The following is a 16,620-nucleotide window of genomic DNA, read 5'->3' as shown; positions in this document are numbered from 1 at the left end:
TGAGTCAGAGCAAGCTCGGATAAGCAGAATTTTGGTGAATATTACTCAATGCAAGCTCGCCTGAGTAGAATCTTTGTGAATATGAGTCAGAGCAAGCTCGGCCGAGTATAATTTTGGCGAATATCAGTCAGAGCAAGCTCGGCTAAGTACAATTTTGTGAATATGAGTCAGAGCAAGCTCGACTAAGTAGTTTTTTCGTGAATATTACTCAGTGCAAGCTCGCCTGAGTAGAATATTGTTGAATATCAGTCAGAGCAAGCTCAGCTGAGAAGACTTTTGGTGAATATATGGCTCAATGCAAGCTCGCCTGAGTAGAATCTTTGTGAATATGAGTCAGAGCAAGCTCTGCCGAGTATATTTTTGGTGAATATGAGTCGGAGGAAACTCGGCTGAGTAGAATTTTGGGGAATATGAGTCATAGCAAGCTTGCCTAAGTAGAATTTTGATTATCCCACCGGTGCCAGAGCAAGCTCAGCTGAGTATAATTTTGGTGATATGAGTTCCTGCTTTACGAGAAAAAACTTCTGCTGTTGTTTAGAGGGTTTGGGCCACCAAATGGCCCCATGTATGGGATCTCGCAGTCCCTCCAGTACGTATTGCCGAGCCGTAGGAGAAGGCCAGGTCAGGCTGCATGCGCCGAGGAGCCTTAAGTTGTCATAAATGTAGTCGACGGCATCTTCAAACGGGCCTTGGCGTCGAGCGCGCATTCGCATAAATGGGTCGTCGTATGACGAAGCGAGGCTCCCGATAACTGTTAGCAGTGCTTCAGACCACTCACGCCATACCTGCACGTACGACCGCTGTACCTGTTCCACGCTTGGGCGGCTCTACGAAGCATTCCCTCGGCATACGAACGTTTGGCATCGTCGGACCAACCGTGTCTGTCGCCCAAGGAGTCTGCAGTCTTCAGCCATTGCACAGGATCGTCTTCGAACCCACGAAACTCAGGAAGTGCCAAGTCGGACACAGGAAGCCGCATACCATACGCAGTAGCGGATGTCAGAACCTTGGAGGCGTCTTCAAACCTTCGTGACAGTGTTGAGATGGCTCGAGTTACATCAGCAGTGGTTCCCGGCGCCAAACCGGCCGAGGAACCAGGGGCGGAAACCGCGCACACTGAGGCGGTGGCAGCAGCCGCAGTACTCGGGCCAGCCGGACCATTGGCCAAGGGAGCGTGAACGGCATCCGTTGAGCCAGGGCTGGTGGCCGCCACGGTACTCACTGCAGCCGGAAGCATGGCTAGGGGAGCGTGAACAGCATCCCTTGCTGGCTGAGAGGTCGATGACGTCGTGGGGCAGTGATACAGGGCATGGGAAGTGTGGACGACGTCCCCTGGCCGCAGGAGGCACCCAGGACGGCGAGAATCTATGTCCAAGACAGCGTGGACGGCACGCCTTGGCATAAATAACATAAATACCCCAGCAAGTGGATGGTAAAACGGCGCCGTGGTAGCTCACTCGCGTAATGCGAAGGCGTGGGATCGTTCATCACCGGCGGCCAGTTGTTTTTTCATCCATTTTCATTTCAAATAATTCATCATTTCTTTAATAACTACAAGTAATTTCCCCTATGTTGTCCTTGGTGTCATTATTTGTTGGCTTCTTATGACATAATTAATAAAATCGGGCCCCTCGGTTTCCTTACTTCTTGTTCATTGTGCGACGCGTTTCAGTTTCAGATCCAGCGAAAGCTTCAACACGTATACGAAGCATCTATCGCGCAAGAAAGCGCCCCGAGTGTTATGCGACGCGCCTCAGTTTCGATTCGTCCCATTGCAGCCATCGCGCACAGCGCAAGAAAGCGCTTCGTACCGTCGGAGAACTGGGCCCGCACAAAGCGCGCGGGTTATGCTGCAACATTACGGTACTACCGGGAGCTGGGAGAGTGTGCGTTTGTTATGCTCCTGGTCTGACAACTCTGTGCTCCTCAAAAACGTTTCAATGCGGTCGCTATATTTGACGGTATTTTTCCCCGTCAAATGTGGCAGGCAGTCTGGCAACATTGACACCAGAGTCTGGCAACAGACTTCTACCGCACCAGTCGGAACTTTGCCTCAATGGCGCATACCCCTGTGAATAAGCGAAGGTGAGGCTGGCTAAGTCTAGCTAAGCATGGTTGGGAACACTTAATCTTAGTCAGTCATCGATAGCCAATCGATAACTAATCAATAGCAAATCGATAATTGATCATTAATCACAAAATTCCGGAAAATGCTGGGGATGACTTGGTAGTGCTTAGCCTAGCCGAAATACGTAGCGAATACCTTGCGATAGCCAATCCATAGCCAATCAATTGCTAACAGATAATCGATCATAGCAAACATCTACAAGGATTCCACCGCTACCTTGGTTCTCCACAAGAAAAGTAGAAAGTTACCTATCAAGAAAGGGGTCAGGCAAGGAGACACAATCTCTCCAATGCTATTCACTCCTTGCTTAGAAGTATTCAAGCTCTTAGACTGGGAAGGCTTAGGAGTGAGGATCAACGGCGAATATCTCAGCAACCTTCGGTTTGCAGATGACATTGTCCTATTCAGCAACAATGGGGATGAATTACAGCAAATGATTGAGAACCTCAACCGAGAAAGTGTGGGGTTTAAGATTAATATACAGAAGAGAAAGATCATGTTCAATACCCTGGCAAGGGAACAAGAATTCAGGTTTGCCAGTCAGTCTCTAGATAGACTCTGTAAAGGAGTACGTCTATCTAGGTCAATTACTCACAGGGGACCCTGATCACGATAAAGAAATTTACAGAAGAATAAAATTGGGTTGGAGTGCATACGGCAGGCATTACCAAATTCTGACTGGGAGCTTACCGCTGTCGTTGAAAAGAAAAGTGTACAATCATTGCATTCTACCGGTGCTAACATCTGGGGCAGAAACTTGGAGGTTAACAAAGAAGCTTGAGAACAAGTTAAGGACCGCACAAAGAGCAATGCAACGAAAAATCTTAGGACTAACGTTAAGAGACAGGAAGAGAGCGGTGTGGATCAGAGAACAAACGGGTATAGCCGATATTCTAGTAGACATTAAGCGGAAGAAATGGAGCTGTGCAGGCCATGTAATGCGTAGGATGGATAACCGGTGGACCATTAGAGTTACAGAATGGATACCAAGAGAAGGGAAGCTCAGTCGAGGTCGGCAGAAAACCAGATGGGATGATGAAGTTAGGAAATTTGCGGGCGCAAGTTGGAATACGCTAGCGCAAGACAGGGGTAACTGGAGATCGCAGGGAGAGGCCTTCGTCCTGCAGTGGACATAAAATATAGGCTGATGATGATGATGATAATGATGAATCGATCAATGAATAATAAATTACGTAAAATGCTGGGGATGACTTGGTAGTGATTATATCATCATCACCATCATCATTAGCCTATGTTTATGTCCACTGCAGGACGAAGGCCTCTCCCTGCGATCTCCAATTGCCCCTGTCTTGCGCTAGCGTATTCCAACTTGCGCCTGCGAATTTCCTAACCTCATCATCCCACCTGACTTTCTGCCGTCCTCGACTGCGCTTCCCTTCTCTTGGTATCCATTCTGTAACCCTAATGGTCCACCGGTTATCCATCCTACGCATTACATGGCCTGCCCAGCTCCATTTCTTCCGCTTAATGTCAACTAGAATATCGTCTACCCCCGTTTGTTCTCTGATCCACACCACTCTCTTCCTGTCTCTTAACGTTACTCCTAAGATTTTTCGTTCCATCGCTCTTTGTGCGGTCCTTAACTTGTTCTCGAGCTTCTTTGTTAACCTCCAAGTTTCTGCCCCACATGTTAGCACCGGTAGAATGCAATGATTGTACACTTTTCTTTTCAAGGACAGTGGTAAGCTCCCAGTCAGGATTTGGCAATGCCTGCCGTATGCACTCCAACCCAATTTTATTCTTCTGTAAATTTCTTTATCGTGATCAGGGTCCCCTTTGAGTAATTGACCTAGATAGACGTACTCCTTTACAGACTCTATCTAGAGGCTGACTGGCAAAACTGATCGCTAGAATTAGCTGAACTGTCAAAACTGATCAACAAGAATAAAGTAAGGGATATCCGAAACTATAACGTGGGAAAAATGGAGGAAGCCGTAAAATATGGACGCAGCATGAAATCAGTAAGAAGAAAACAAGGCAAAGGCCAAGGCAAGATGTATGCGCTGAAAGATAAGCATGGTAATGTAATCAGCAATTTCGATGACATAGTAAAAGCAGCAGAAGAATTCTACACTGACCTGTACAGTAGCCAAAACAGCCAAGCTACTTTCATTCGAAATAGTGTTGAACCGGATACAGAAGCTCCTTATATAACTAGCGTGAAGTTAGAAGGGCCTTGAAAGACATGACCAGGGGAAAAGCACCTGGAGAAGATGGAATAACAGTAGATTTAATCAAAGATGGAGGAGATATCATGCTTGAAAAGCTTGCGGCCCTTTATACGCAATGCCTCACAACTTCAAGTGTACCAGAGAGCTGGAAGAACGCCAACATTATACTTATCCATAAGAAGGGAGACGTTAAAGAATTGAAGAATTACAGACCCATTAGCTTGCTTTCAGTATTGTATAAAATATTCACCAAGATAATTTCCAATAGAATCAGGACAACACTTGACTTCAGTCAACCAAGAGAACAGGCTGGCTTCAGGAAGGGATATTCTACGATGGACCATATCCATGCCATCAATCAGGTAATCGAGAAATCTGCGAAGTACAATCAACCTCTCTATATGGCTTTCATAGATTATGAAAAGGCATTCGATTCAGTAGAGATACCAGCAGTCATAGAGGCATTGCGTAATCAAGGAGTAGAAGAGGCATACGTGAATATCTTAGCAAATATCTACAAGGATTCCACAGCTACATTGGTTCTCCACAAGAAAAGTAGAAAGTTACCTATCAAGAAAGGGGCCAGGCAAGAAGACACAATCTCTCCAATGCTATTCACTGCATGCTTAGAAGAAGTCTTCAAGCTCTTAGACTGGGAAGGCTTAGAAGTGAGGATCAACGGCGAATATCTCAGCAACCTTCAGTTTGCAGATGACATTGTCCTATTCAGCAACAATGGAGACGAATTACAACAAATGATTGAGGACCTTCATCGAGAAAGTGCAAGAATTGGGTTGAAGATGAATATGCAGAAGACAAAGATAATATTCAATAGCCTGCCAAGGGAACAAGAATTCAGGATCGCCAGTCAGCCTCTAGAGTCTGTAAAGGAATATGTTTATCTAGGTCAATTACTCACAGGGGACCCTGAGTGATTATATAGCCTAGTCCAAATACGTAGCTAATACCTTGCGATAGCCAATCGATAGGCAATGAATAGCTAATTTGATAATCGATGGATAATCAATAAATTCCGGAAAATGCTGGGGATGACGATATAGTGCTTCGCCTAGCCCAAAAGTCAGGACTAGCTAGGTGCCCATCAGCTTTGCTGTCTCTTTAGCCTTGCGCCTCCAGCGGAAGCTACGCTAGTTTTTTTTTTTTCGAACCAAACCACGAAGTCTGCAATTTTTTACAGCCCTCGGGGGGCTCCCCAAGCACGGAGGGCCCGGTTCATTTGAATCTTTTGCACCCTGGATAATACGCCCCTGGTTATATGAAACAGACAATGACACCAAGGAAAGCATAGCGGTAATTACTTATTTTAATCGAAATGTACAAACGATAAATCGAGGGAAAATGAAAACACGAAAAAACAAGTAGCGATGATCGTCGCTCCAGCCGCTTTGATGCTTTCAGGTAGCATACGAGAGTTTATGAACCAACCGGCATCTGCCAAGTTCACGTATCTCGTGACGCCTTGCGGCAACCAGGATGCGGCAACCAGGAAGCCGCCAAGCCCGTGAGTTGTGGAGTGTGCTAACACGCCCAGGCCTACATATAGTACACATATAATACTTTAAACCGCGGATTAGCGAAAAGACGCACTGTAGCTCAATCGGTAAGAGCATCGTCTGCGTAATGCGAAGGCGTGAGTTCTTATCCCACCGGTGGTCAGCTGCTTTTTCGTCTGCTTTCAGATTCTCCTTAATTTACCTTTTCAGCATTTAATTTAAACAAGAATTTTACTCTATCCTTTCATTGGTATCATTTCTTGTGGTATTCATATAATTGCGACCTAATAACAGTTTATTAGATGACGAAATGGCGATGATCAATGCATTTTTATAATATTGCATTTCATATTGCGACGTTGTAGTGGCGGTGAAGGACACAGTAGGAAAACTTCGAATCACGAAACGAATTCTTTCTTTGGCGAACGTGTGCCCACAAAAGCAAGTGACAGTCTTAGACTACGATAGCGGCGAGCGCAGTCGGCGAGCGCCGAAATCGCATCTGCGGGCCAAGCGCGGTGGCTTTTATGGATGGCTCGTCGAAGGTTCCGGCATAATCGCTGGTGGCCGGGTGCCTCCCAGAAATTACTACACTCAGGTTACACAATGTTCGGTGACAACACACAACGGATAACATCGATAACATTCGATAAACTTCCGATGCATACAAGCGCGTCCTGCCGCGAGCGAGACGTTTATCATTTGTTAGCTTGTCAAAACTGTCACCGGAGATAGATAAACAAGTACGCGTGTCAATATCTATATTTAATCTTAAGATGAAGTTATTTTTACGTTATGTTACAGTGGGTTATATATTTTTGAATGAAGGTTTACGTGTAGTGTTTTCATGTGAAATGTATGTACGAAGGATTGCCACGGACCTGTAAGACACTTGAATGCGCATCGTCCACATGGAGCATGAAGCAACACCCTTTAAAACCGTACATTTATGTAAGCCAAGTAGGCACAATGGTCCTGAGTGGTAAAGAGACGTAAGAACCCGCAAAGCGTGGTTACAAATAAATTATGGCATTTCACGTGCCAAAACCACGATCTGATTATGAGGCACGCCGTAGTGGGGGACTCCGCAAATTTGGACCACCTGGGGTTCTTTAACGTGCACCTAAATCTAAGTACACAGGTGTTCTCGCATTTCGCCCCCATCAAAATGCAGCCGCCGTGGCCGGGATTCGATCCCGCGTCCTCGTGCTCAGCAGCCCAACACCATAGCCACCGAGCAACCACGGCGGGTGGCAGAGCATGGTCAAAGATTAGGGTGTCTATCTGCATAATTGTCATGCAATGTGCAAAAGAGATAATGAGCGCTCTATTGTACAGTACAAGATATACAAGATACAAGTGCCATCAGACTCTATCTTGTACAAGATACAGTCGGATGGCACTATGGCACTAACACAGTTACTGCAGTTCTGTACAAGAGCCCATCTTTCTGCAGGGCACATAAAATAGACTAGTGATGAAATACTGCCTGAAATAGAGTGTGGAACAAAGCACAGATGTGTGTTCGATCAAAACGTAACGTGTTTATCGACTCCACACTCAATGGCAACACTGGAAGAAAATATAAAATTGTCGATGGTGCATGATCTGCTTCGTTTTTTTAATGCAAGGTACAGGGGAAAACTTCTCGCATGAATAGTGTAATAGGAGAGCAACCAATACTTTCTTTACCCTTGGGAATTAATTTGGGCCTCAGAAGTGATGAAAGACGAAGATATATCACTCCACGCTCCATGAGCAAAATTCGACACTTTCTTTCTTCCTTTTTTGTTTAAGGAACGGCCGAGCAGAGAGAGAGCGAGATAAGTAGGAAAGCCAGACAAAGTAATCAAGCTGAAGTCCAGTTGGACGCCCTACACGTGGGAAAGAGGAAAGGGGGAAATAAAGAAATGAAGCGGCGGGCTTCCTTACTAGCTTCCATATGATGCCCACTTTTCACTTGGCAACGGCGTTTCGACTCAAGCTTTGAGAACAGAGAGATGGCTATACATGTATAGTACATTCGAGATTACTTCTCAACTTCCCTTTCTAGATAATTTCACTCTCTTTATCAGTTATTATTATCTCCTTTATCGAAAAGTATTACCCACTTGCCAATTGTACTGCTAAATGTGCTCAATGCGAAATTCACAACAGCTTTATTTTTTCAAGCGAAGCTTGTTATAAGGCAGATTTCAGTGGCGTCCGCGTGCGCAAAAAACTATCATCATCAGCATTGGCTCGAGCGTCGTCGTATTGTTCCGCAGCTGGCTCGTTGGCGCCCCTCGGATTGCGGTCGTGCTCGTGCTCGGAACCCGCTCGTGCCTCTGCTCCCGCGTTCGTCGTCGTCTTCTTCCACAGCTAGCTGCGTTGCCGCTCATAATTCCAGCGTAGAAGTTTATTTCTCTTCTGTCGTCGTAATGGGGAGGCCGCGTTTACAGGGGTATGAACCATTCGTTGTCTTAAGTAACGGACAGATTTAATTTTGAAGGAATTTAATTTCAAAGAATCGCAAGCGGCAATTGCGGACGAATGCTCCTAACCACGCCGCCGAGCAAACTCGAGACATCGAAAGCACGCGACAACGGCCCACTGCCGGCATACCGTCAGTTACGTCGTTCTCTCCGTGACAGCAGTCGCATCATGGTTAGTTTACGTGCACCAAGGACAAGCTTCGCGTAACCCCATTTTCCGGTAGGGAAAGGATTGAATGCGAAGCAGCTTATGGTCGGGGCTATGTCACTCCCTCCCTCCCTCCCTCCCTCCATCCATCCGCCGTGCGTCCACACCCCTACTGCGCATGCGCATCTGCCTCCCCCTCCTCTCCTTCTCTCATCTCCTCTTCCCTCGGTGTTCATGCGCATCCTCCCCCCCTCCTCTCCTCTTCTTGTCTCATTTCTCCTCTCGGCATTCCTCCTCTCCGCTCCGACGCTCCTCTCCTCTCCGGATTGCGCAACGAATGGCAACACCTGTGACTCCGCGCGCGATAATGCGAAGCAGCTTAGGCGCGACGGTAGGCGCCCCAGAGGCACCGAGAGCGTGTTTATATTTGCGCCCAAGCCGTGCTCGACATGTGGCGCCGCCATGCGCCGCCCGCGCGTACCATATTTCAAGGTGGTTTCTTTCGCCGAGGGCGCTTGAACGCAATCATGTGGTTCGCATGAATGCGCGCTCCGCAAGCGTCCACCTGGTGCTCATATTATTGTAAATAGTTCCTGTAAATTCAACATTTCATTCATTGTAATATATATCATGTTCAAAAAAAAAACTGGCTATATGGCGTAGTGGTTACAAAGCTCGCTCAGGGACAGGGGGTACGCGAGTCCCGCCTCGCGTTGAAGCCTGTTTTTTTTCTTTTATTGCGATAGCAATTATATGGACACTTCAACCGGATTTCTGCCGTCGGCGTCGCCGTCACCGTGAGGTTCCGTATAGATAAAATCTTCGCCACGCGCCGTATGCCCCAGAGGCAGCGTGCGGGGACGCGCGCTATCACGGAGAGCGAACGCACTCAATCTTCCACGCGCAAGCAAGGAAGCGGAAAGCCAGCGCCGGAGGGAGCAGGGGGGGGGGGGGGGGAGCGCACTTCTTTGCCAACAACCGCGCTCGTCCGCACAGTTTCTTATCTCTCCCACGCGCAAGCAAGGAAGCGGGAAGCCAGCGCCGGAAGGATGGGGGGGGGGGGGGGGGGGCGCACTTCTACGCTGCCAACAACCGCGCTCGTCGTTCGTTCGACCGCACCGGCTCTTATCTCCACACGGCTCTGACCTTTATGCGCCGTGCATTCGCCGCTCAGTTTCCGTTGAAGCGATAGACCGCACGTACCTTCGCCCGCTGCTGCGGCGTATATATGCGCTTGCTGCCAGCGTTTTGACAGTCGTTGTCTGCAGTCATTCAGTGTGACCTATTCATGTTTGTTTGTGCGCGCTCACACCACGCTTGTTCAATCAGTTGGTAATAGTCGGGCCACATTTTCCAACGCACGCTACACATGCAATGCTGCCCGGGTCGGCAGTGCAGCGCTACAGGTGTGTCCCTTCGCACGCGCTGCCCACGGGAAGCGCTTCTCATCAACACCACCGTTTCACACGCGCCTTCTCGTGGTCATCGAGTCGCTCTTCATGTCGGTCTACTTGCGCCGCAGCACACCTGCTTACTTAATCAGCTCATGTTTACTACAATTCATATTGCTACCAAAGCCGCTCACCTTATTTCGTATGACATTGCTGTGTTGCTATCGCATTCATCGCTTCGCCCTTAGGGCGAAACTGTGACATTTTTATCACCATTTTCTTTTTTTTTCATCGCTGTTTGGCGGTGGGGTCGATTGAACCCCGGTGCCGCGGCGGCAATCGTAGTGCCGGGCGCCGTCGCGAAGCGGCGGTCGTTGGGGCGTTGCGGATCGCAGCAACACCCCAAATAAAAAAATATTGCTCCGGTCAGGTAGACTGCTCCCTCCCTGATAGTGAGATTATATTTGGATCATCAAAACAGTGATGCGTTTATTTAGGAATAGCATCGAGCCCTTAACAGCAGCCACAGTTGTGCCTAGTCACCACCAGCACAGCGTGTTCCAACGTTCCATTCCAACGGCGGCGGCCGTGCGGCTAGCAACAGGGTACGCGTGAGCGGCGCATGGCGGCGCCAGCGGTCGAGCACTGGGCTTGGGCGCAAATAGAAATACGCGATATGTGGCAGTCCGATCACCTAGCAGGTGGCAACACATGACCAACTTCAATTAGCTTAAGTGTTCAGACATTTATTCAGACATGAGCAACGGCAGCTGCGAAGAATCTGTACCTAGGATATCAACGGTGATTGGTGGTTGGAGCATAGTTGGTGGCTAGAGACGACTTGCTTGTGTGACTGCAGTCTTAGGCAAGATATTCCGTGGCCATCAGTCTCTCCTGACTACCCCTCTCTCCCTCCGCCATCTAAGCTCCGGTACTCTGTTAAAATGCGACTGCGTGCTCTGTTTAGTTTATAAAATATTTCGCTGCCCAACTGTAGAATATGTCTCCGCTGATTAGCCAAAGCAATCCTTGCGTATTAAAAAGGAAAGCCATTGTCCATACGCTACGTATCATCATCATCATCAGCCTATACTTTATGTCCACTGCAGGACGAAGGCCTCTCCCTGCGATCTCCAATTACCCCTGTCTTGCGCTAGCGTATTCCAATCCCACGCTACGTATCATCATCGTCATCATCATCATCATCATCAGCCTATATTAATGTCCACTGCAGGACGAAGGCCTCTCCCTGCGATCTCTAAATACCCCTGTCTTGCGCTATCGTATTCCAACTTGCGCCTGCAAATTTCCTAACTTCATCATCCCATCTGGTTTTCTGCCGACCTCGACTGCGCTTCCCTTCTCTTGGTATCCATTCTGTAACCCTAATGGTCCACCGGTTATCCATCCTACGCATTACATTGCCTGCCCAGCTCCATTTCTTCCGCTTAATGTCAAATAGAATATCGGCTATCCCCGTTTGTTCTCTGATCCATACCGCTCTCTTCCTGTCTCTTAACGTTAGTCCTAAGATTTTTCTTTCCATCGCTCTTTGTACGGTCCTTAACTTGTTCTCGAGCTTCTTTGTTAACCTCCAAGTTTCTGCCGTATAAGTAGTACGCTACAAGTAGTACTACGTCCAAGTAGTACGCTACGTATAAGCTGTACTAAATAGACCGCCCTGCTTACCCTAGTGTTTCTGTTCACTCAAGGTTTCAGCGGGCTTACGTCCATATTGTACTCATGTCTTGTCACAATGAGGTGAGCAGTAGCTCAGATTCATTGGCGATTGCTTTGAAGTTGCGCGCATAATTACACGGGTGCCCTGCGCATTAACCATGAAATATGAATAGCTTCGAAGTAATCAAAATCTGAACAATGAAAAAAAATATATCCCTTGGCGCTTGAATGTTGTGCTACTGAAGTGCAGTGTCATTTATTTCGACACCTTTGTATTGTTTTTTTGCGTAGGCGTACGGCCACCCCCCTCCCACAGTTCGTTGGCGACACGTGGCGTTTGGCCATTCGGCGTCCGTGGCCGGCGGGACCAACGGCGCCGGTTCGTCGCTGCTATTGCAGCTGCACGCGGGCGCGCTGGGAGAGCCCCTGGAGGAAGTGACCGGCGTGCGGCGGCTCCTTGCCAACGGCACCTTGGTGATGGCCCCGTTTGGCGCTACTCAGGCGCGCTACCACGCGGGCGTCGTACAGTGCGTGGCACAGAACGACGTTGGCAGCATCGTGTCGAGGGATGTGCATCTGCGTGGAGGTGAGTGGCACTGTTCACGTGCTCTAAGTGTTACGAGAGTTACTCGAGGAGCTCCAATACTACGATTCATACGTAAAATGGAACGCTGCGAAAGTAACGCTGTTTTAAATTCGCGATATATTGTGGCAACAAATTTGATTCTGAACGACAGTGCCCGCTCAGCGGCGGTGCTGAGCCTTTGTTCGGGCAGCTCGTTTTGCAGCAGCGGCAGACGAAGCATTTTCACCAGTTGGGTCGCTCATTGTTCAGAAATAAAGGGTGAACACGGGAACGCGTGGCTCGCGCAGAGCGCATTCTCTAGCGCTGGCAGCACAAGCGAAGTAGCTCATGCGCAGTTGGTCCGAAGCCGAGGCCATCACTGTTTCCATACACCGGTATTGGCGGACGCGTTCGCCGTGTGCCTGGTCACCGGCGTGGAGCATGTCTCGCGTGGCACTTCGCTTTCCTCCTCACCCTTGCGCCATACTCTCCTCCTCCGCTTTCCTTCTCGCGCTCCTCTTTGCTATCACCGTCTTTCATCCTTACTGCGCTCGGTGTTCGCTCTTTCATCCTTCGCTGCGTTCGTTCACTTGGTTACGCCGATGCTCGGCGCAGGAACGGGCGCCTCAGAGCGGCGCTCTGAAAGGCAATCCGTCACATCGCTGGAGTTCATCTTGATGCCCACACTGGGCTGCTCTTTCATCATGACAATTTGATTTTAGTTCACCGGCTTCATTCATAGAATCTGGCACTTAGATTGATCAACACCTAAATCAGCATGTCAACTTCTTGCAAACCTAAAGGAAAAAAAATTGACTGCATGTGGCTTAACTCAGTTATGCCTGGCTGTGCGTAGCGAGAGGTACGGTTAATGTTATTGCTTAGCTCTGTTCTCTCTACGGTTACATCTTTATCGTTTAGCTTCGTACGTCTGAGTGTTTAGGTTTGGTTGTTACCTCTCGTGAAGTTATGGTCACATTAAAGAGTAGACATTTTTTAAGTGTAACGCATTAATTTTGAAAGTCTTCATCTTGTTGTTTCTCAATTGCTACAAAGACGGCCCGGCCCGATGGTCTGTGAGACGGGAGGATAAGGGATTGTCCTCCAGTGACTTGAACACGTTTCGGGTGCTATATCCTCATCTGAATCCACTCGCCTGGCCGCTTTGTACTTACGACGCTTCTGGAGGCGGGCGGCTCGTTCTTCCTCCGTCTCCTCGGCTCACTGCCTCCTCTTGGTTTCGTTTCGACGACGAAGCCTGGCTTCTTTCAGTCTCTCCGACTCACTTTCCATATCTGCCAACGAATCCCACCGAGCCGCCCCGTCTATATATACGATGCAACGCCGGCTCCTCCTCTGTTGCAACGCGGTTTCACCGGTTGCTCCTCTGATGTCATGCCAGATGCAAGCGGCGAACGCTTTCAACACAACTGCGGCGGCAGCGGCGCGTCGCCGCGCCGTGGTAACTCGAGCATACGACGCCAGATGGCGCGGCGAGCAGCGCTGCCAGCTGCGATGGTTGCTAGGCAACGGCTCAGCTCGCGGTACGTCCACCGGCCACAGCGATACGGCGAGAATGCGGCCAATGTAGCTCTCGCTAAAAAAAAAAATAGCATACGCCTTGCGCTCGAATAAACAATGTGAGATCCCTTTTTGCAGAACCCTTATTGGCAAGCAAAAGCTTCACTGTACGTTAAGTGCTGCGCTCAATGAAATTCATGGAAAAAATGGTCCCGTTGAGCGTGCTAACTGCTAGAACGTGATAACACTTTTATTGCGACAGCAATTAAATGGACACTCAAAGTGGATTTCTGCCGTCGGCGACGCCTTCGCTGTGAGGTTCCGTATGACGTCAACGGCGATGAAATGGTCGCCGCGCGCCGTATGCGGCATGTGCAAGTGAAAGCGCACGACAGACGCGCGCTTTCACGGGGAGCGAAAAAAAATTAAATTATGGGGTTTTACGTGCCAAAACCAGTTCTGATTATGAGGCACGCCGTAGTGGGGGACTCCGGAAATTTGGACCACCTGGGGTTCTTTAACGTGCACCTAAATCTAAGTACACGGTTGTTTTCGAATTTCGCCCCCATCGAAATGCGGCCGCCGTGGCCGGGATTCGATCCCGCGACCTCGTGCTCAGCAGCCCAACACCATAGCCACTGAGCAACCACGGCGGGTCGACGGGGAGCGAACGTATGGCTGAGAGCAAACGCGCGTTCGGCGCAGTGCTCCCTGAAGGGCTGCAGACTTGAGCGTCTCTTTCCTCCTTTGCAATTGCCATATATATATTGAGAGAGAGAGAGAGAGAGAGAGCAAACGCGACTTCTTCCATCGCGCGAAAGGCCGTGGGGGATGGGAAGCACGGAGTGGAGGCTACGTTTAACTGCGGCGCCAAATGCGTAATTAATTACATACGTTGCGAGGCGAGAAAAAAAAATGTGGTTGATCCCTCTTATATAGGAATCGGTATAGAACACGAAAGTGAAACGTGTCTTCACAGAAGTAGTGTAATGTTTATTGCACATTGATATATAATGTCTATTGGTGTTTTGTGGCTAAAGCGCCCTTAGGCGTTGATGCACCCACGCTGACGCCTGGTGGCACGTCTCCTCCATCACGACTACCAACGTCGATGACCATGAGCAACCGTCGTGCATATGGAAGCTGCACTACGCTGCACACGCTAGCACAACGCGAAAGACGAAGCACGTAACTGACACACTAATACAACGCGCAAGACAAAGCACGTAACTGAATCGTCACCGAGTCAAATCAGCGCGTACAGCGCGTCGTAATTGCAGCCTCCGCGATCAACTTCAGAAACATTTTCAGAGCTAATTGCGGAGGCCACGCTCCGCTGTGCTGAGTACGGTGAACGCCACCTAGGTGGCGTTGGTAGTGCTTCTTGATGCCAGCGTCCCTTCGAATGCTGGCATCGAGGCGTCGTAGTACTGAGACCACCGAAGCGTTCACTGTCGGTGCGCGTTAAGGCCGGAATACATGGAGCGAATAACCGGCGTCCGAGCGAAGAACTTCGTCGGGCGGCGAACGTCCGACGGCCGGCGTCAAGAAATTTGCCGTCCGCAGCCGATCTGCCTGTCCAAACATTTTCGTCGGGCGAACGCCGCCGCCGGAAGCGTCTAGCGCGCAGCGGTGGACGACAGCCAATCAGGAGGCACTAGTTCCGGTCGCAATGCATGCTGGTGTTTCGCACGCGCGCGCCTTTTCGCGTCGTCTGCAATCGCGTTGGTGTTGCCGTGTCTGCATGTCTCTGCACCGATTGAGTAGTTCCTAGTATGATCTCTCAGGAATCGCGTTGTATTTGTACATCCCATATCCGCTGATCTGCGAGGAAACAGACAAGCAGTGCAAGCTCTCTACAACAACCTTCAACAGAAATCTTCTGATCTCAGAGGCCACATGCTGTCGTCATGCCTATCTCCCGACTTCCCCGATAGATGGCGTTGGCATCGGATATTTCTTTCGCTAGGCTTAGACGCGTTCGAAACGAGAAGCGATCTCGAAAACTACTCAAGGTTATCCATAATACTCTGTCGTCGAAGCGGCCTGAGACTAAGCGAAAGCCGTTTACGCAGTCATTTGCTTCCAACTAAGTGAATTCTACAAGGACAACGCCAAATTCAGTTCGAAGCGGGCGGCCGGGACCGCCGCCAACACGGCGGCCAACGCGCGGCGGCGTTCGCCGCATGTATTGCAACACAGCAAACATCCTGCGTCGTGTCGCCGCGTCGTTACTTGACGCGTGAAGTTCGTCGAGAAAGTTCGCTCCATGTATCCCGGGCTTTAGTGTCATAATGCAGTACTTCTCTTTTCTGCTCATAGGCGGCGGCACCGCCCCGAGCAAGAGCGCGGGTACACGGAGGAGTGTTAGATATATAAGGCGCGTCTGTGTAGCTCTCTGCGAATGCGTTTGTGGCGCAATGGGTTAAACGCTCGGCGATCTATCGTCGCGGACCGAGAGGTCGTGGGTTCGATTCCCAAATTTTGCATGTTTGTGGAACTTTTTCTTCTGGTTTCTTTCTTTGTATTATGTTCTATGACGTATTTCCGTGACGGAAATACGTCAGTGAAGTCTTGGTGGACCCCGGAATAAAACACTTTCGTGTTAATAGTAAAGACTTCCGACGCTGCTCGACGAGTGTCCCGTTCTGGTCTCGTCGAAAACCTCCGAGCCACCCCCAGAGGCACCGCCAACAGTCACCAACGCCGCGCGCGTTCGGTGCGAACGCGGGGAAAACGCTGACAGCGTCGACAACAGTTCTGCGAGTTGCAGGTGTTTCTGCATGTCCATGTTTATACAGCTGATAAAACTAGTTTCCTTACTCCGTATAGCTCTGTACTAATTTGCTATCGCAATTGATGCTTCGCCTTTCGGGTGAAACTGTTACATTTTTTCTGCCTATTGAGTATTCCTTTTCAAGGGAAGCTTGTATACGCTAGCCTGCGCCGGCGATGTAACGCTAAAAAATTACTGCATCTCCCGCTAAGGGAACCATGTGTGGATGGG

General features: G+C 49.3%; 1 protein-coding gene across 1 annotated transcript in view; it reads left to right on the top strand.

The window, feature by feature from the left end:
- The window catches only part of LOC119455804 (Down syndrome cell adhesion molecule-like protein Dscam2), a 317,386-nt gene that overhangs the window by 222,704 nt on the left and 78,062 nt on the right, over positions 1-16,620 (top strand). The window contains exon 5 of the mRNA XM_049668624.1: positions 11,819-12,113. Coding sequence (XP_049524581.1) covers positions 11,819-12,113 — 295 coding nt within the window. The remainder of the gene's footprint in view (positions 1-11,818; positions 12,114-16,620) is intronic.

The sequence above is a fragment of the Dermacentor silvarum genome, chromosome 6 (assembly GCF_013339745.2).
Source record: "Dermacentor silvarum isolate Dsil-2018 chromosome 6, BIME_Dsil_1.4, whole genome shotgun sequence".
NCBI classification, from domain to species: domain Eukaryota; kingdom Metazoa; phylum Arthropoda; class Arachnida; order Ixodida; family Ixodidae; genus Dermacentor; species Dermacentor silvarum.
This window is presented reverse-complemented; position numbering and strand designations above follow the sequence as displayed.